The sequence below is a fragment of the Oreochromis aureus genome, linkage group 23 (assembly GCF_013358895.1).
Source record: "Oreochromis aureus strain Israel breed Guangdong linkage group 23, ZZ_aureus, whole genome shotgun sequence".
Taxonomy (NCBI): Eukaryota; Metazoa; Chordata; class Actinopteri; order Cichliformes; family Cichlidae; genus Oreochromis; species Oreochromis aureus.
The window spans coordinates 29428614-29450266 of record NC_052963.1 but is presented as its reverse complement, the minus strand read 5'-3'; the positions used below and the strand labels follow the sequence as shown (position 1 = coordinate 29450266).

General features: G+C 40.5%; 1 protein-coding gene across 1 annotated transcript in view; it reads left to right on the top strand.

Annotated features, from left to right (window-relative positions):
- Positions 1-1218: 1218 nt before the first annotated feature.
- Positions 1219-21653, top strand: part of LOC116309330 (NLR family CARD domain-containing protein 3-like) — a 37116-nt gene continuing 16681 nt past the window's right edge. Inside the window, exons 1-5 of the mRNA XM_039607278.1 lie at positions 1219-1276; positions 1361-1462; positions 15892-15970; positions 16133-16337; positions 16469-18266. Of these exons, the coding sequence (XP_039463212.1) occupies positions 1422-1462; positions 15892-15970; positions 16133-16337; positions 16469-18266 (2123 nt within the window). The 5' untranslated portion in view covers positions 1219-1276; positions 1361-1421. The remainder of the gene's footprint in view (positions 1277-1360; positions 1463-15891; positions 15971-16132; positions 16338-16468; positions 18267-21653) is intronic.

The following is a 21653-nucleotide window of genomic DNA, read 5'->3' as shown; positions in this document are numbered from 1 at the left end:
CATAAATTTAACAATCCAATTAGAGAACAGATGTTTTTAGTTAGTAAAACTAACAGGGAGAAGAGGGGCGGGGCGGTGGGGGATTCTCTGGCTGGCTGGAGCGGCATCTAATAACCAGCTCGCAAAATAACACAAAATAAAAACAAACCAACAAACAAAAATCATTCTAACATATCTGACCTGCTTTTATTCAATACACATGTAATATTTTTTATTAAGAGAGTTGAAGTTTGTGTTTCAGTCATTCAGTCATGTAGTGACTGTAAGTACTTAGCTGCATGAAAGTTATTAAACATGAGGAAACAGATCATATAAATCTCTGGATGTTTAAAAGACAGCTTATAATGGTCATTAAGACTAAATGTAGGTGTGTGTTCTTTAGACTTAAAAACAAGTTTAATATAATAGTCAGCACCTCTGGAGTTTACCTGCCTACACGGTGTTCACCTGTTTAACATCTGGCTGCTCATCAACATTGTCTCAAACACTGAAACAAAGAACACATTTATTTCTGAGGTGGCTGTTGTCGAGTCATCATTTTATTTCTCAATTACTAAAATAACTCATTTATCGCGGACACTTTAAAATTAAACTTACACAACACTGATGATGTTTGTGTATTCTCTGTAACACCTGGCACTGATTATTTAAAAATTATTTAAATTTTCACAATAACCACTGAATGTCTCAGACTATCACCATTTAATGTGAGTGTGTTTCCTGAATCATGATTGTGTTTGACGTCCAGTTATATTTGAGCAGATCGGTGTCAGAAACAAATTATTCAGGTACACACGTGCTAATATGATCAACCAGTTTTACTCAATTCAGTTTTATTTATGTAGCGTCAGATCACAAAAACAGGTCCCTCAATGTGATTTATACATATATGTATATATATATATATATATATATATATATATATATATATACATATATATATATATACCTGTATATGTATATATGTATATATATATGTAGATATATATATATATATTAAAGACCCTACAAAAATACAAGCGAAACAAAGAAAATCCAACAATCATTTCACAACAGTGGATGTTAGTCCAACACATCAGACATGACCTCAGCAGCTCTCAGCTGATGTGCACATGAATGATTTGTGTTTCCTCTGCAGGTGAAGGTAGAAAGTGTGTGTGAGCTAATGTGGATGTAAATTCAGCAGCATGGATCAGTGTGAGGACCGAGAGGAGGGAGTCCCTCCCTCTAAAACCACTCTGTGTGGGGAGCATGAGAGCCAGACCAAAGCTCAGAGGTGAGATGATCATCTCTAACTGTCCATGACTCTTCTTCATGTCACAGCTCAGCACTCACATCACTGCTCCATCATTATTCACAGGAACCAACCTGGACCTGAACCCAGCTGTGTGTCCTTAAAGAGTGACCAGTCTAAAGCTTACATGATTGGTTTTAAAGTCCAGCCTCTGTCTGCTGCAGAGAGGTGAGCTGTTAGTAACATGAACTCTTTGATTTAACTGCTTGATGTTGTTGGATATAAACTGCAGTGCAAACACATCATTCCCTCAATCCCATTTAAACTGTCTCTTAAAAACAACCCATTGGTTTTTAAACAACTGAAAATCCACTAATGTAGGGGAGAGCAGTGTGTCATGGCTTTTAAGATGAATCATCATCAATTTGCAAATTCTTATCACATTTTAATGACCACTAAATCACTGCTATTTGTGCTTTCCACAAAAGTTAACAGAACAAAATTTACCTTTACAGTTTTCATGTATTCTGAAACTGTTTTTTTTTTAACCTGGAATGTAAATGTAGGCCTACTTGTCTCTAAAGGCCTTTTACTTAACTTTGGTTGTTTAAATGTACTCTGGGCAATATGTAACACGACAGAAACAAAACATCAATCCTGTCACACTAGTATGAACCTAATACCAATTCCAGGGCTGGTATCAATATTATTTATATTTGGATTGATCCACCCACTTCTATCATGCTCATGTTTTCTTCCATCAGTCATGTTGTGCTTTATGTTGTGGGAAGTTAGAGGAGGTAACACTAACTTTGCTGCACAGATTTCACTTTTGCTCGTAAAACTCAGAGTGTCAAAAATGACTCAAACACTGGTTATTATTTTTAACTTCTAAAAACTAAAGTCACTCTCCACTATTCTCCACTTTTCTGAAAATCCATCACATAAAAATCAAAATGTAATCTGCTAAAATGTAGAAAAGAAAGTTTCTTCTCTGACTTTGTGCCTGTTGGAGATCAGTTCATCTTCTGCTCACTGAACTGCTGACAGAAAGAGTAGTTTGTAGTTTTTCCAAGTAAATGTAAGCTTCAAGCATCCATCTGTCCACACACCATGTGCTGTTTGATTTGCTGAGTTAAGTTAGCTGGTGGGTGCTGCAGAGACCACCATCATTCTGTTATTTTGTGTGCTGTTCCTGGTTTGGCCCTTGTTGTGATGATGAAGTCCACTTCAGATAAACAGGTCAAAGTTTGCCAGACTTTTAATGTGGGCAGGAAACTGAGAAAGTTCTAGAGTAAGATGGCCGACGTGTCAAACAGCTGTCAAAGGCACCATGTGGTAGTCATGATGACCTCTGTAAAGCTGCTTTGTGTATGTGAACTTTAGACAAAAGTCATGTTCACTTGTTGACCCTTGTAACTCTGAGTGAGGCTAGCCAATACCTAATGTACCTCATGCTCACTGTTGTTGGTGTGAGTCTGTAACTGTGCAGCTCGGCAGCCTGCAGCCTGTTATGGGCTACTTGAAGGTTTCAGTTGTACTGATTGTGTTTTGGTTTTGTGCCAGTTTTGAATTCTAGTTGGTGTTGTTTGCTGTAGTTGTTTTGAGGCCTACTGACCTATTGATAGCATCTCTTGTTAGCACGCTGCATTGTCTTGGTTTTTGGCTGGTGTGTTTTTATGCCACTTGATTAAGGAGTCTTTGTTTTAAGTTGTTGTCCTGGTGATTGATTTGGACAGGTTTGTGAAAGATGCTGATACCAGTATGGTGTTGGGTTTCAGACGAATTTAAGAAAAGAAGAACTGTGTATTAAAGTCATGTCTGATTGAACAGGAAATACTGACTGAAGAGTCTGACTTTTCCTGTTGATAAAGTGACTCAAACACTGAAGTAGGGCTGCCACGATTAGTCGACTAGTCACGATTACGTTGACTATTAAAATCGTCGACGGCTAATTTAATAGTCGACGCGTCGTTTGAAGCTTAGTAAGATCCCAAAAGACGCAGGAATAAGTAGTAGTATTTAAGAGTGTAATAACGGACTGAAACAGTAGATGGCAGCACTGCATGTACAAGGATGCCAGCTGCCATTAAACCCCGAAGAAGAAGAAGCTGTGTCCCAGAATTCATAGCACGGCCCAGTATAGTTGTCAACAATGGCGGCACCTAGTTAGATTTTTTATGTTACTCTTATTACTCTTTCTGGGTCACAAAATAAACATTTAACATATTTTCAGGCGAGAATGTAGCTGTGTAAACTTCAAATATCAGTTTATCAAGACACCACATATTTTCAAAAGCGCTTTTCGGAGACGTTTGTTACCCACCAGCTCGATAGCGATGAGAACACCGGACGCCCAGCAAATCGTTTTCAAACCCACCGCCGTCTTTCACTACTCAGGTTAAACATGATATATAAGTCACTTAGATAACTTAAAAATGTTATTGTTTGGCTTTTTTTTTAGTATTTTATTTGTTCCTGAGTAAATCGGTTTGGCTGAGATTAAAGTTATAGTTTTTACACAGCTGAATAAATGTCAAGCAGACAACTGATTATCAGAAGTGTGAGATGCTCGAGAATATACTCCGGTGTCCTGTTATATTTTAGATAGCAAGGAGCAGATGTTCTGAGTTTAATAAACTCCACCGAAACAATCTGCAAATGTCATTAAAATTTAATAAACTATCATCTTGTCTTCATTTTTAGTTAGCACATACCTTAAACACTTAAAGCTGTAAGCTAATGATAGTTATATAAGAGCAGATGCATGCTGGTGCAATAAGCTGTACGTTTTACGTCCAATAGATGCATGATCTGATTAGTCGACTAATCGCAAAAATAATCGGCGACTAGTCAACTATCAAAATAATCGTTTGTGGCAGCCCTACACTGAAGGACAAAAAAGAGGAACTGAAGAAAGTAAATGGAGCAGTGAAGGCAGTGTGGTGAGAAATCATATGCAAATAGTGTTGTCTCTCTGCACAATAAAGTAACACAACTAGTTTATTGAACCACCTGAACATACATCCCAATCTGCAAGATAATTCATGCATAATGTGGATCCATCCAGCAAACAAAGGCACTGAACTCACCAACAGTCTCACACTATCTGGCTAAAGATGTTTTTCCACAGAAAGTAACAGGTGGTTCATGATAATTGGCCAATTCTCTGGACAAAAGACATGTCATCCCCTCTAGCATTTTTTTTTCCAAATCGGCAAAACCTGCACTGTGCACATCTCAGGGGAAAAAGAGAGGATCTCACAGCTGTCCAGTACTGTGGTTCACGTTTTATTCACATCCGTCATGCAGGTACAAGGAATCAAGTGAAAAACTTTAGTGTGTCACCTATCTTCACAAAAACTTGACTTCTACAATTTCACAGTTAGCTTAATCAGACATGTTTTAATAATAATAATAATAATAATAATAATAATAATACATAAAAAACATGAAACAGGCATAAAAAACATGAAATATATACAGTAATGAGAGTAGCAGATAGAAAGTTTAAGATCAGGGATAGGTTATAAGGAGTAGGCAATTTTAAATAGGTGGGTTTTGAGGTTGGACTTAAAAAAATGGGATGAAGTGATATTTCTTAGGTCTGTTGTTAAGGAATTCCAAAGTCGGGGGGCAGAGCGGCTAAAAGCCCTGCCCCCTATAGAAACAAGACAAGAGGAAGGAACAGAAAGAGAAAGGGAGGAGGATGATCTGAGGCACCAGGATGGGATGGCGATCTGAACCAAGTCAGAAAGTAATGGTGGGGAGAGAGAATGAATAGCCTTAAACGTATGGGGTAGTATTTTAGAATTAATGCGAGATTTGACCGGGACCCAGTGAAGCTGCTTCAGAATAGGGGTGATGGGGTGGGTAGAGGGAGTCCTAGTAACAATACGGGCAGCAGAGTTCTGGACACGTTGAGGCTTATTGATGGATTTTTGTGTAAGGCCAAGTAAGAGTGAGTTACAGTAGTCGATCCGAGAGGTAACGAGGCTATGGACGAGGATAGCAGTAGCATGTGGAGTGAGGAAGGGGCCGAGGCGATTGATGCTATAGAGGTGGAAATATGCTGAGCGAGTGACATTATTGATGGTATTGAAAACCATAAATTAAGTTCAGCTAAGCAGAGGGTAAGGGAGGGTGGAGGGAGAGTAGAGTCGGGTTTGGCGGACAGGTAAAGCTGGGTGTCGCTGGCATAACAGTGAAACTCAATATTATATTTACGGAAAATATGCCCAAGTGGGAGGAGGTAAATAATAAAAAGGAGGGGTCCAAGGACAGATCCCTGGGGCACCGGCAGCCCAGTAGACAGAGGAAAAGGCTGAGAGGTGAAGGATTTTAATCGAATGAACTGAGTGCGGTCAGACAGGTATTATTTGAACCAAGCTAGCGTGGTATGAGAAAAGCCATTAGAAGCTAATCTGCTGAGAAGGATGGAGTGAGAGATGGTGTCAAAGGCTGCACTCAGATCGAGGAGAATAAGGATGGAGAGGAGACCAGAGTCAGCTGCCATAAGAAGGTCATTCGTTATTTTTATAAGAGCAGTTTCGGTGCTATGAGAGGGACCGAAACCAGACTGGAACTGTTCATAAAGGTTATTGTTGGTTAGGTGTAGACGAACTTGTGAAGCAACTATATTTTCAAGAATATTTGAGAGAAATGGTAGATTGGAGATAGGACGAAAGTTATTAAGGTTGTTGGGATCTAGACCTGTTTTTTTTTTTTCAGAATTGGGGTGATAGCGGCAACTTTGAAAGAATTCAATTCAATTCAATTTTATTTATATAGCACCAAATCACAACAACAGTCGCCTCAAGGCGCTTTATATTGCACAGTAGATCGCACGATAATAGAAACAGAGAGGGGCGGCCATCTACTGCGACCGGTAGAGGTGAGAGAAGGAAAACAGGATAAAGACATGCTGTGGAAGAGAGACAGAGATTAATAACAGATATGATCCAATGCAGAGAGGTCTATTAACACATAGTGAGTGAGAAAGGTGACTGGAAAGGAAAAACTCAGTGCATCATGGGAATCCCCGGCAGCCTACGTCTATTGCAGCATAACTAAGGGAGTATTCAGGGTCACCTGGTCCAGCCCTAACTATATGCTTTAGCAAAAAGGAAAGTTTTAAGCCTAATCTTGAAAGTAGAGATAGTGTCTGTCTCCCAAATCCAAACTGGAAGCTGGTTCCACAGAAGAGGGGCCTGAAAACTGAAGGCTCTGCCTCCCATTCTACTTTTAAATACTCTAGGAACAACAAGCAGGCCTGCAGTGTGAGAGCGAAGTGCTCTAATAGGGTGATATGGTACTAAAAGGTCATTACGATAAGATGGGGCCTGATTATTTAAAACCTGACCTTGTATGTGAGGAGCAGGATTTTGAATTCAATTCTGGATTGAACAGGGAGCCAATGAAGGGAAGCCAATACAGGAGAAATATGCTCTCTCTTTCTAGTCCTTGTCAGTACTCTTGCTGCAGCATTTTGGAATAAATGAAGGCTTTTCAAGCCTTCAGTTAATCCAAGCAGGAACAGTTCCAGAGGTAAGTGAAGAATGGATAATAGCAGATATGAGGGGAAGAAGAGAGAGTAGACAGGCCTTGACTAAGACTGTAGGAAGGGGGTCAAGCAGACAGGTAGAAGGCTTTGATTTGAAGATGATATCAGAGATATCAGTGACAGAGGGAAGTTTGAAGGCAGAAAGGCAATGTAATGGGGTGGGGTTGGGAAGGGGGAGCTACATGTAACATCAGGGGCCAGGTCTTAGTGTATCTTATGATTTTTTTCAGTGGAGAATAGCATTAGAGAGTCACAGAGGTTAGACGAGTAGAGATGAGCAGGTAGAAAGTCAGGTGGCCTGAGAAAAGAGTTGAAAAGTGAGAAAAGTGTCTTAGTAGAATCCTCGCTTGAACAGATAATGGCAGAGTAATAGGCAGATTTAGTTTGGTTAATACACTCCTTATAAAACAGAACATGATTATTAAACATTTCCTTTTGAACAGTAAGGCCGGTTTTCTTATGGAGACTTTTAAGTCATCGACCTTTAGCTTTAAAAAGTTGGAGTTCAGAAGTGTACCAAGGTGCTGAGTGAGAAAAGGATACAGGTCTAGTTTTTAGTGGAACGAGAGAGGCTATGATTATAATAAGAGACCAGATCATCTAGAGTAGACAGGTTGTTGAGAGACAGACGGCTAGAAAGAGCAGAAGAAAGGATATCAAGATTTATTTTCTTGATATTCCGGAAAGAGAGAGTGTGGGAGTTCTTGATTATGGAGAAGGTCATTTGGACATTAAAGGAGAGAAGCAGATGATCGGAGATTGGTAGCTCGTCAGCTGTGCAATTTGAAGGAGTAAGTCCGGAACAGCAGAATAGGCCCTTAGTGTGAGTAGAGAAGTTAATGTGTTGTTTAAAACTAAAGCTATCAAGGCAGGATAAAAGGTCTTTGGTAAGACGATGGTCGGAGTTATGCACATGGACATTGAAGTTGTTTTACACTTTAAAATCTTTTATAATCAAAACATTCATTCCTTGACTAATTTCAGTCTAATCTAAATAAATAATTAAAATATATTCATGTGCACAAACTTCCTCACACTGTGGGCCAGAGAGCAGATGTGGAGGTTATGTCTGAGACCAGTACAAATAAAATTTCTCATTTATTGTTTCCTGGGTTGTTATTAATTCATACCTTTGTTTTATTTAAGTATGACCTACATTTTGTGACAACAAATGTCTTTAAATTACAGTACTGTGCAAAAGTTTTGAGCCATCCATCACTTTATATGCACTTGGTGCTTATCAGAAGACATACTTTCTCGAGCTGTGATTTTATTTATTTTTTAATTTTGAAATGGTCTTCAGGCTCTTTGAGGTGTTTCAAAGTTTTTCTTTTCACATTGGCTGCTCTTTCACCCATTTTCAGTCCAGTCTTTATATCTTACTGTTTTAGAGGAATGTTTGGTTTGTCTGTTTGTTAAACTTGTTAAAACTGAACTATAGATAATTTGAGAGGTGGGTCAGACTTAAATTATTAGGTGGATTTTTCAGTTATGACAGGTTTAGCCCCATCCTTTGGTTTTTTACTGAGTCTTTGCCTTAGATGTTTTAAACAGAGCCCCATATAGTCTATTTCTGGCTGTTTGAACATACTCCTGAGCCTATCCCAGCAGCCATAGTCTGCTGCATGGCTAACACAGAGACACAGCTAGACAAGCTAACTGAATCTTGTGCTATATTGACATGAAGACTAAATAATATCAGTAGATGAAAGTACAAAATTTGGTTTAACCTTTTGTTATTCTAATTATACTCAGCTTGAAAATGAAGAAAAAGAAATAAAACACATATTCCTATTTCCTGTAGAGGGTGACTTTGCCTCTAAACAGGAAAATGTGTACAGTCAGAGGTTAAAGTGCTTTCAGCAGGTGGGGGAACCCTGAATTTGGTTGCAATTGCTCAGTGTGGGGAAAAGAATCATAACTCACAATAATTTCTATTGAGAGCTCCAGTAGATTTTCTCAGTGTACAGGCTGTGATCAGCTGACCTGCTGCTCTCTGTGGAGCACAAATGGAGTGCACAAATGAATTCAACCAGATATGAGAGCAGATGTTTCATGAGTCGTCTTGGCTGATTTCCATCTCCTACACTGACAGTAAACTGTTTATGCTTTCTGTTTTCTAGATGGTATAAAGTTTGTATGATGGTGGAATTCAGTCAATGAATCTCAGCATCATCAGCTAAAATTCATATGAATCTCTGCTACACTTGATGTAAGCTAACTGTGAGCATGAAACCACAGCCACTGTGTACCAGTCACACACTGTTCTTTACTTTAAATCCATCACAGTGCAGCAAACTAACCTGTTTCTCCTGCACTAACCTGCAGAGGATTTTCATACAGTCTTTAAATAACATAGTCTCCCTCAGTTTCTTTACCAGCACATGTCATAATATGAAAAAATATAATGTCACATGTACAGACCCAATATCAGATTTAAAACATTAAGACTTACATGTAAGCTTTAAATGAGCAGTCCGTACCTTATATTTTATGTAAGTAAGTAAGTAAGTAAGTAAAAGTAAGTAAAATTTTATTGATATAGCACATTTCTAGATAAAAGATCACAAAGTGCTTCACAAGATATAAAACAAAAACAGACAAAAGTTAACAAAATGCAATTCTAAAAAGATGTGTTTTTAGTTGTTTTTTAAAAGTGATCACTGAGTCCACAGGTCTTAAGTTCTGAGGAAGAGAGTTCCACATTCTGGCGGCCACAGTGGCAAAAGCTCTATCTCCCTTGGTTTTCAGCCTTGTATGCTGAATAACAAGTAGGCCCTGATCACAAGATCTCAGGGATCTACTAGGGACATAGGGCTGTAAAAGTTCAATGATGTAGGCTGGTGCTTGTCCTTGAAGAGCTTTAAATGTCAGAACCAGTATCTTAAAATGGACTCTGAATTCAGCGGGGAGCCAGTGCAACTGTATAAGCAACGGTGTTACATGAGAGTACTTAGATGTTTTTGTCAGAAGCCTTGCTGCAGCATTTTGGACAATCTGCAGACGCTCCAGGGAGTTTTTGTTTAGACATGTAAACAGTGAATTACAGTAGTCCAATCGTGATGAAATGAATGCATGAATAATAATCTCTAGTTCAGTATGAGATACTATAGGGCTCAATTTAGAAATGTTTCTTCAATGATAGAAGCAGGACCGCACCAGAGATTTGACGTGAACATCCAGGGTAAGAGCAGAATCAAAGATTACCCCTAGGTTCCTGATAGACGATTTCACAAAGGTTGAGAGAGGACCAAGAGCATTCATTATGTTAGGTACATGTCTGTCTGGAGCACATGCCAGGACTTCAGTCTTTTCTTCATTAAGTTGGAGGAAGTTGTCAGCCATCCAACCTTTGATGAACTCTAAGCACACATTTAGAATCTGCAGCTTAGAAACATCTTCAGGTTTAAAAGACATATATATCTGGATGTCGTCTGCGTAGCAGTGGTAGCGAATGTCCTCAAAGGGGCTCAAAATATGCTGGAGTAGATATATTAAAAACAATAAGGGCCCCAGCACACCATAGGACAGGGACGTGGAAGATGACCTGTACTTAGAGACCGCCACAGAAAAGTATCGTTCATAGAGATACGAGGAGAACCACTCTAAGGCAGACCCAGATACACCAACCCAGTATTTCAGCCTTTCAAGCAAAATGTAATGGTCAACAGTGTCAAAGGCTGACGTGAGGTCCAACATTAGGAGTACAGAACACTTTCCTGCATCGTTCTGCATCAGAATGTCACTGGAAACTCTAAGAAGGGCTGTCTCAGTAGAATGAGCTCTACGAAAGCCAGACTGAAATTTGTCAAAGATATTATGTTTGTCTAAAACTGCTGTAAGCTGCTTAGCCACAACCTTCTCTAATATCTTAGCAATAAACGGTATTTTTGAGATTGGTCTGTAATTGCTAGTGAGAGATGGGTCCAGCGTAGGTTTTTTTTAACAGGGGGTGTATAACAGCAGTTTTAAAATAAGCAGGGACTTTACCAGACCCCAGTGAGGTGTTAACTATGGTGAAAACACAGGGACCAATAGAGTGGAAGACATTTTTGAATAACGATGTGGGTAAAATGTCGAGTGAACAGGAGGATGCTTTTGTTGCATTAACAATTTTTTCCAGCTCTGATAGTGAGACGGGTAAAAAGCTTTCTAAAATGACAGGCTGAGCTGGCGTAGGAACTGACAATGCAGATGCTGATGGGGACAATTTTTTCCTTACATTACCAATTTTTTCTAGAAAGAAGGAAAGAAATGTTTCACAGTCTTCATTGGAAGAAGTAATGGCAGCAGGTGGAGCAGGAGTAATAATATCAGTAATAGTGTCAAATAACACCTTAGGATTACCTCTGCTCTTTGAGGAAAATAAGCAGCCCTCGCATCTCTAATTGCATTGTTAAAAGATCCTTTAAGTAAAGGAGATGAACATTTAAATGAGTTTTCCTCCATAAGCGCTCAGCTTTACGACAATCACGTTTTATGGAGCGGATGTTGTCATTTAGCCAGGGTAAGGACTTGGAAACAGAAACTGGTTTCATTTTAACCGGACAGATTTAATCTAAGATCGAAAAACAATGGTTATTAAATAGATCTGTTAAGAAATCAACGCCGTTTTGCGGGGATAGAGTTAAATTAAAAGCATCCGAGAAATTCTCCGCTGTGGAAGAATTTATGATGCGCGAGATAATTGTCCGGTGAACAGGAGACAAAGGCTCATGAAAAGACATGTTAAAAAGAATACAGTGATGATCAGAGATAAAAATGTCCTCAGAACAAATACAATCAATATTCAAACCCAAAGTAAAAACAAGGTCCAGTGTGTGTCCTTTGTTATGTGTGGGGCCTGACACATGCTGGGTAAAATGAAAAGAATCCATAATGTTGATAAAACCTCTGGCAAAGAGGTCAGAGTCAGCATCAACATGCATGTTAAAATCCCCAACTAAAAGCAGTCTGGACAACCTCATAGTAGAGGACAGGAAGTCGCTAAACTCTGATAAAAACAAGCTATTTGAACCAGGTGGACGATACACCACAGCACAATAAAAAGGATCCTTACTTCCGATTTTAATCAGCTGTAGTTCAAACGAAAGAAAGTGTCCAACTGTCACTGAGCGGCAGGAGAAACGGCCCTGAAATGCCACAGCGAGACCTCCTCCACGACCATATCCCCGAGGCTGGCTGATGACGGAATAGCCGTTCGGGCACAGTTCAATGAGGGACGAATAGTCCAAGTCCCGCTGCCAGGTCTCAGTCAGAAATAAGAAGTCCAGTTTTTTAGAAGATATCAAATCGTTAAGAACGAACGATTTATTAGTCAATGATCGGGCATTAAAAGCACCATGTTCGGCGGGGTGGAAGCATCATTTTTAGCAGAGGCTCGAGCTAAAGGACGTAAATACTTGGGGTTTGAGCCTTCACGCTCGTAGATTCCAGTCAGCAGGAGAGACTGGATGAACCCTCCTGAGGCAGCACGGTCTCGGAGAGCTGGGCCCTGCGTATCCAAGCAGGGAGGTGGAAAACAAATTCCCCTCCATGGAGCTATTCTGAGCATAGGTAACAAAGCACGCTCGACATCGCTTTCCAGTCAGACCCCGCCGCCAGAAAAGCCTAAGCTTCACCTGGATACCTGCTCTTCTTCCTTCTACGTGGTCTGCGGGGACTGCTGAGGACGCCGGCCAGAGATCCAGCCACTGGCGGAGGATGGAAAGTGCCAAAGGAGGAGAAGGATGAGACATCTTGAGCCATCATTGAAGATCGGATGGATAACAGCGTCAAACGATCATAAACCAAGGCAGCCAGTACATTATTGATACAAATAGAAAGAGCAGAGAAAAACAGCATGACGAAAGAGCGGGACAAACTCCACCCGGCAGCGGCAAAGCCAAACACAGGCGCCATCATACCAGAAGTTGCAATGCTCTCTTCTTCCTCTCTTGTTCTGTCTTTCTTATTTTTCTCCATCTCTGAGTGAAGCTGGCTCTCTTTCTTTTATCTCCCTGTGAAATACAGCAGCTGGACATTTAGCTAGCAACACACTGTGAGACAAACTGCACACAAACAGTTTGCATGCGGTTTACTGATATTTGTTGAGCTGAAAGAAATGCTACATTTGAACTGGTGAGGCGCAGAGTTCTGACAGGTGGGGTGCAAGTTACCTGGCAGAAAAGTCATGCGGAACTAATATTTAACATCTGAATCACTTTTACGGCGGAACAAAGACATTTGCGGCAGTTATGTTAATAATATTGCATCGGCTGCTGCCACAGGTTTGGTCATCAAAATGGAGAGATATTTTACAGTTACAAAAAGAAAAATATGCGTTTCATCTGAGACAAATGAGGAAAGTGCTGATAATAAGCCAAAGAATAAGCCAAACGGAAAATATGATGAAGCATATCATGCTCATGTTTTCACGGTGAATGTGGTAGGAGATGAGGAGAGACCGGTGTGTTTTTTATCTTTGAAAACTCTGGCAGGTGACAGTATGAGGCCCAACAAATTAAGAAGACAGAGACATTACACCCCAGTGACATCCATAAGCCACTTGACTTCTTTCAAAGAAAACTTGGAGAACACCATCAGCAGGAAAAACGCTTTGTAAAATCTGCATCAGTAAACAGCAAAGCATTAATGGCATCATATAAAGTTGCATACAGAATTGCTCAGAGCAAGAAACCAGGCAAGATAGCTGAAGAGCTCATAGTCCCCACAGCTTTATATATGAGAAAAGTGCTGCAAAATTAAAGGCCATACCTCTCTTCAATAACACAGTTGCAAGGTGCATATGTGATATTTCAAGTGACATTGAAGAACAACTAATTGAGGCGCTAAAGAACAAGCTTTTTGCCTTACAAGTGCATGAGGCTACAGACAACAATAAAGACTCTTTGTCAATTGCTGATGTTTGCTTTGTGTGAGGATTTGCTGTTTTGCAAGTATGTCCCAAGTAGAGCGACCGTTGATGAGCTCTTTAAGCCTCGTGACTGTTATTTTACAGAACATGACCTTAAATGGGAAAATTGTGTAAGCATTTGCACGGATGGTGCATAGACAATGGCAGGGAAAAAGAAGGGGTTGCAGGCACTTATCAAGATTGTCTCACCAAATGCGCAATAGATGCACTGCCTCATACACAGAGAAGTGCTTGCATCGAGCCAGATTAACCCCAAATTCAACACTGTTTTAACTGACGTTGTTGTCGTGGTGAATTTGATTAAAGCAAGACCCCTTCAAGAGCGACTGTTTACTGCACTTTGTCAGGAGATAAGAGCCAAGCATGTAGCTGTTTTGTTTTACAGTGAGGCAAGGTGGCTTTTGCGAGGTAAAGTGCTGACACGACTCTTTAAACTTTGAGATGATTTTACAGGAGGAAGGCATGCATTAAGTTGCAAGCAAGTTTAATAATGAAGACTTTCTGATGAAGCTGGCCTATCTAAGTGACATATTTGGAAAGCTTAATGGTTTAAATCTTCAGCTTCAAGGCAGAGACAAACATCTTCCTCAACTGCCAGACAAAATCAGTGCATTCACTCGAAAACTTGAGATGTACAGCAGGCGACTTGAGGAAAAAAAATGTTGATTCCTTTGAGAATCAATGAAGAACTTTATTGAAGCCAGTGAGTTGGGATCTACCACAGTGATCCACTGGCTTAAAAAACACATCTCTTCCCTGAGACCATTTTTTCAGAAATACTTTCCAAACAATAGTGCTTAATATGACTGGGTTAGAGATCCATTTAATGCATCATTCTGCACCTTCTGATTTTTTTTCTGCTGAAGAAGACCAGTTCATCGAGATCACCTCTAACTCCACAGTCAGGATTAGGTTTGCAGCTCAAACACTGAGTGAATTCTGGCTTGGTGTGGAGAGGGAGCATCCACTCATAAGACAGAAAGCTGTGGGCATTCTGCTTCCGTTTGCCACGTCCTATCACTGTGAGATGGGGTTTTCTGCTGTTGTCTCACTAAAAACAAAGTTTAGATCTAGGTTGAACATTGAACATGATTTGAGTGTGGCAGTATATAAGCCTGTAATCACATTTTGAAAAGCTCTGCAGTCAAAAACAGGCTCAGTCACTAAGAGCGAATAGTATTAACCTCGCACTAAATTATATATTTTTCATCACTGTTCACAAGTTTCTGGATTTCTTATTTTTATAAGACTAAGAATGAACTTCATTTTTGCATTTCTGGCAATGTTCACATTCTGCTTAGCTTGTTGCTTTTTTGAAGAAGTGGTGCAGACTAATGAAGCAGTCTAGTGACATAAGTTTCAAATAGTTGTTTGAAATGAAAGTTGTTTGGTTAAAACAAAAATTTCTGAAGAATTTATTGTGAATTAGTTTGTTATCTAAATAAAGTTGCAGCTAGACTTCTCTTTCATTGTTTTGTTTAGACAGGGCATGAAAGTATTTCTTCCTGCCATGTGGGGAATGATGTAAAACGTTTGAAAACCACTGAGTTAACCTAACCTCATGTATCCCTTTGGACTGTGGAGGAAGTCAGAATATGGAGGGAGAACTCAGGCAGACATGGGGGAGAACATAAAAACTTCACCCAGAGAGACCCCAACCACATACTTAATTCAAGCCCATGACCTTCTTGCTGTGAGGGGACAGTGCTAACCATGGCATCCATTCACAATTTATGATTCCATGATAATGATGGACACTCTGAGAAATTGTATAATACAGGAAGGCAGGCAGTACATAAATGAGTGCCCATTATGACTGTGTTTCCTAATGGAAACACAAGACGTTATGCCAGATTTTCCTACACGTTGCTTAGATTTTTTTTTACTTAATACAAGATATTTTAGCTTGAAATAAGTGAAAAAAGCTGCCAATGGAACAAGTGAAAATTCCCTAGTTTTAAGATTTACTGTCTTGAAACAAGTTCCTTTAGCTTACTGAAATGTTGCCCTTTAGCTGATTCTGTCTTATTTTAAGTGTAATGAGATAATTTTGACTAGAAATAAGACAAATACTCTTGGTAAGATTTTGAGTTGTTGCAGTGATATGGTCTTTGTCAACATTTCTATGGCTGAATAGTGACTCTGTACTTAATCTAATTTTTTATGATTCCTCCACAGAGTGGACCAGGAGAGCTCAGAGGTTCCCAGTAGTCAGTCTGCCCAGCAGCATCAAACAGACCTGGACTCCATATTTATGGTCTGTACATCTACAACAACTACTTTTACATCTATTCTGTTCAGGGTCATCTCCATGCTGCTCTTTGTAGACCAGTGGGTTGTCAGTGTGTCCAACATGGATCTGATATTTGGCTCCATGATTTCAGTCTGATTGGGTCATTCATAAATTATTCTGTTCCAGCTGCTGGAGGACAACATCATCACTTTCATAAAGAACGAGCTGAAGAAGATACAGAAGGTTCTGAGTCCAGATTACCCAACTGCTCATCATTCTCAGATGGAGGATGATGAGCGGAAGAGGAGCAGCAGTGAGGCAGTTCTGAAGATCACACTAGACTTCTTGAGGAGAATGAAGCAGGTGGAGCTGGCTAACCGTCTGCTGAGCAGTAAGAGATAGATAAAAATTTAAGCTGCCTCATGAATGAGACATTTACTAGTGTCTCAAAGATAGAATAAAATGCATGTATGTGCACATAATAAATTCTGAATGTAGACTTTCATTCATTTGTTCCTTTAGGAATTCCCATGGGAGGTTTAGAACCAAATCTTAAGTCTTTCTTGAAGAAGAAGTTTCAGTGTGTCTCTGAGGGAATTGCTAAATCAGGAAAAACAACCCTTCTGAAACAGATCTACACAGAGCTCTACATCACAGAGGGAGGGACTGCAGAGGTCAATGATGAACATGAGGTCAGACAAATTGAGACAGCATCCAGGAAAATAGACAGTCTAGAAACAACAATCGGACAAGAAGACATCTTTAAAGCCTCACCTGGAAGAGATAAACCAATCAGAACAGTGCTGACAAAAGGAGTGGCTGGCATTGGGAAAACATTCTTAACTCAGAAGTTCACCCTCGACTGGGCTGAAGACAAAGCCAACCAGGACATCCAGTTCATATTTCCATTCACTTTCAGAGAGCTGAATGTGCTGAAAGAGGAAAAGTTCAGCTTGGTGGAACTTGTTCATCACTTTTTTACTGAAACCAAAGAAGCAGGAATCTGTAGCTTTGAAGACGTCCAGGTTGTGTTCATCTTTGATGGTCTAGATGAGTGTCGGCTTCCTCTGGACTTCCACAAAACTACAATCCTAACTGACCCTAGAAAGTCCACCTCAGTGGATGTGCTGCTGGTAAACCTTATCAGGGGGAACCTGCTTCCTTCTGCTCACCTCTGGATAACCACACGACCTGCAGCAGCCAATCAGATCCCTCCAGACTGTGTTGACATGGTGACAGAGGTCCGAGGGTTCACTAACCCACAGAAGGAGGAGTACTTCAAAAAGAGATTCAGAGATAAGAAGGCCAGCAGGCTCATCTCCCACATCAAGACATCACGAAGCCTCCACATCATGTGCCACATCCCAGTCTTCTGCTGGATCACTGCTACAGTTCTGGAGGATGTGCTGGAAACCAGAGAGGGAAGACAGCTACCCAAGACCCTGACTGAGATGTACATCCACTTCCTGGTGGTTCAGGCCAAAGTGAAGAAGGTCAAGTATGATGGAGGAGCTGAGACAGATCCACACTGGACTCCAGAGAGCAGGAAGATGATTGATTCTCTGGGAAAACTGGCTTTTGATCAGCTGCAGAAAGGAAATCTGATCTTCTATGAATCAGACCTGACAGAGTGTGGCATTGATGTCAGAGCAGCCTCAGTGTACTCAGGAGTGTTCACACAGATCTTTAAAGAAGAGAGAGGACTGTACCAGGACAAGGTGTTCTGCTTCATCCATCTGAGTGTTCAGGAGTTTCTGGCTGCTCTGTATGTCCATCTGACTTTCATCAACTCTGGAGTCAATCTGCTGGAAGAACAACAAATAATCACCAAGAAATCTAAATTATTGAATGAACCAAAACTCCATTATCTCCACCAGAGTGGTGTGGATAAGGCCTTACAGAGTCCAAATGGACACCTGGACTTGCTCCTCCGCTTCCTCCTGGGTCTTTCACTGCCGACCAATCAGACTCTTCTACAAGGGCTGCTGACAAAGACAGGAAGTAGCTCACAGACCAATAAGAAAACAGTCCAGTATATTAAGGAGAGGATCAGTGAGAATCTGTCTGCAGAGAAAAGCATCAATCTGTTCCACTGTCTGAATGAACTGAATGATCATTCTCTAGTGGAGGAGATCCAAAAGTGCATTAAATCAGGAAGTCTCTCGACAGATAAACTGTCCCCTGCTCAGTGGTCAGCTCTGGTCTTTATCTTACTGTCATCAGAAAAAGATCTGGATGTGTTTGACCTGAAGAAATACTCTGCTTCAGAGGAGGCTCTTCTGAGGTTGCTGCCAGTGGTCAGAGCCTTCGACAAAGCACTGTAAGTAAATATGTGATCATGCGTTTAGTCTTTAAGTATTGTTTTGAACAAAAGGACATTCAATTCAATTTAATTTAATTTATATAGCACGAAATCACAACAACAGTCACCTCAAGGCACTTTATATTGTACAGTAGATCGTACAATAATACATACAGAGAAAAACCCAACAATCATATGAACCCCTTTGAGCAAGCACTTTGGCGACAGTGGGAAGGAAAAACTCCCTTTTAACAGGAAGACACCTCCGGCAGAACCAGGCTCAGGGAGGGGCGGCCATCTGCTGTGACCGGTTGGGGTGAGAGAAGGAAAACAGGATAAAGACATGCTGTGGAAGAGAGACAGAGATTGAGAACAGGTACAATTCAATGCTGAGAGGTCTATTAACACATAGTGAGTGAGAAAGGTGACTGGAAAGGAAAAACTCAATGCATCATGGGAATCCCCGGCAGCCTACGTCTATTGCAGCATAACTAAGGGGTGATTCAGGGTCACCTGGTCCAGCCCTAAATATATGCTTTAGCATAAAGGAAAGTTTTAAGCCTAATCTTAAAAGTAGAGATAGTGTCTGTCTCCCGAATCCAAACTGGAAGCTGGTTCCACAGAAGAGGGGCCTGAAAACTGAAGGCTCTCCCTCCCATTCTACTTTTAAATACTCTAGGAACAACAAGTAGGCCTGCAGAGCGAGAGCGAAGTGCTCTAATAGGGTGATATGGTACTACAAGGCCATTAAGATAAGATGGGGCCTGATCATTTAAGACCTTGTATGTGAGGAGCAGGATTTTGAATTCAATTCTGGATTTAACAGGAAGCCAATGAAGGGAAGCCAAAACAGGAGAAATATGCTCTCTCTTTCTAGTCCCTGTCAGTACTCTTGCTGCAGCATTTTGGATTAACTGAAGGCTTTTCAGGGAGTTTTTTGGACATCCTGATAATAATAAAATACAGTAGTCCAGCCTGGAACTAATAAATGCATGAACTAGTTTTTCAGCGTCACTCTGAGACAGGATATTTCTAATTTTAGAGATGTTTTGCAAATGGAAGAAAGCAGTCCTACATATTTGTTTAATATGTGCATTGAAGGACATGTCCTGGTCAAAAATGACTCCAAGGTTCCTCACAGCGTTACTGGAGGCCAAGGTAATGCCATCCAGAGTAAGAATCTGCTTAGATACCATATTTCTAAGATTTTCAGGGCCGAGTACAATAACCTCAGTTTTATCTGAATTAAGAAGCAGAAAGTTAGCGACCATCCAGGTCTTTATGTCTTTAAGACATTCCTGCAGTTTAACTAAATGGTGTGTGTTATCTGGCTTCATGGATAGATAGAGCTGGGTGTCATCTGCATAGCAGTGAAAATGTATGCTATGTCTTCTAATGATGCTGCCTAAGGGAAGCATGTATAATGTAAACAGAATTGGTCCTAGCACTGAACCCTGTGGAACACCAAAATTGACCTTAGTGTGTGAAGAGGACTCTGCGTTTACATGACCAAATTGGAGTCTATTAGATAGATATGATACAAACCACTGCAGCGCAGTACCTGCAATACCTACAGCATGTTCTAATCGCTCTAATAGAATATAATGGTCAACAGTATCAAACACTGCACTGAGGTCTAGCAGGACAAGCACAGAGATGAGTCCACTGTCAGAGGCCATAAGAAGATCATTTGTAACCTTCACTAAAGCTGTTTCTGTGCTGTGATGAGCTCTGAAACCTGACTGAAACTCTTCAAATAAGCCATTCCTCTGCAGATGATCTGTTTGACAACTACTCTCAAGAATTTTTGATATGAAAGGAAGGTTGGAGATTGGCCTATAATTAGCTAAGACAGTTGGGTCTAGAGATGGCTTTTTAAGTAAAGGTTTAACTACAGCCACCTTGAAGGCCTGTGGTACATAGCCAATTATTAAAGATAGGTTGATCAGATTTAAGATTGAATCATTAATTAATGGTAGGACTTCTTTGAGCAGTTTTGTAGGAATGGGGTCTAAAAGTCACGTTGAAAGTTTGGAGATGTTATGGCAAATGCAGATGGAACCAGGGAGCAGAACGCACGGAGGCAGAGTTGCTGTGAAGACAGTTTATTTACAGTGATGGGGAGGTTTTACAAGGACAGAGTATGTATAATAGCGTATGAATGGGGACGTGGAGCCAAGACGTGCAGGTGACGGAAACACACACAGGTAATGCACTCGATTTGGTACTGTTTATTGCCAAAACCTCCAGATGGAAACAAACCAGACGAGGCGAAATCTTGGGGAGGAAACAAAATTCCTTACAGTCACCAGAAATAATCCAACGGCTCCAGCAGGCAGGGGCAGAATTACAGACTCTCCAAAAACGTCAATACTCCGACACTAGTCTTCTGTCAGGTAGCTCCTAAAGAACACTTCTGAAGAATGCAGCTGATGAGTAACAGGTGTGCCAGGTTCAGTGACTCACTGCCCTGCCTACCTATACAAAAAGGGAGGCACCAAAAACACGTACTGAGAAAAACACCACATAACCAGAACCCAACTCCTAACAGGAGAAAGCAATTACTGAACGTAACTCAGAAAGATTAATAGGAGAAAAAGAGTCTAAATGAATATCAATGGTACTAAAAGTAGCTGTAGATAATATTAAATCTGTGAGATAATTATGGGTAATTTTTTCTCTAATGATTAAAATTTTATTTGTGAAGAAGTTCAAGAATTCATTACTAGTTAACGCTAAAGGAATGGTTGGCTCAATAGAGCTCTGACTTTTTGGCTACGTTCACACTGCAGGCAAAAGCGCATCCAATCCGAGTTTTTTGACCCTATGCGACCCATATCCGATCATGGTATGACAGTGTGAACGGCACAAATCCGATATTTTCAAATCCGATCTGGGTCACTTTCGTATGTGGTACTGAATCCGATACATATCCGATGTTTTAGAAAACGACTGCTGTTTGAACGGTCATGTCGCATTTAATCTGTCTTTTACATCACTGACACAAGACAGACGCCAATTATCAGCGCCGGAGAAGCGCCCGAGAAGACATCGCGAACGCTTCCTGGCCATCCAGTGAAACTGTTGGGAAGGCAATGTTGGAGAAACGTGAATATTTTATTTGTACTGTATAATCTGCAGATTCTGACAGAAATCTGCAACTATCCTTTGAAGCACCGCTCCTCTAAAACAGCAATAAGGATAATTATTATGTTATTTACATTATTATGTAAATAACAAAATAACTTAAAGCAAAAATTGGGAAACGTAAAGTCCAAAGTCTTTATATTAAGGGCCATCAGTCAAACAATATTGTTTGCTCTGGGTCTAAACAGAGCGCGTTGTGTGTGACATCTTCTTTTGCGCATGTGGGCCGCTTTGAGAGTTCACACTAGAGAGCTTTTG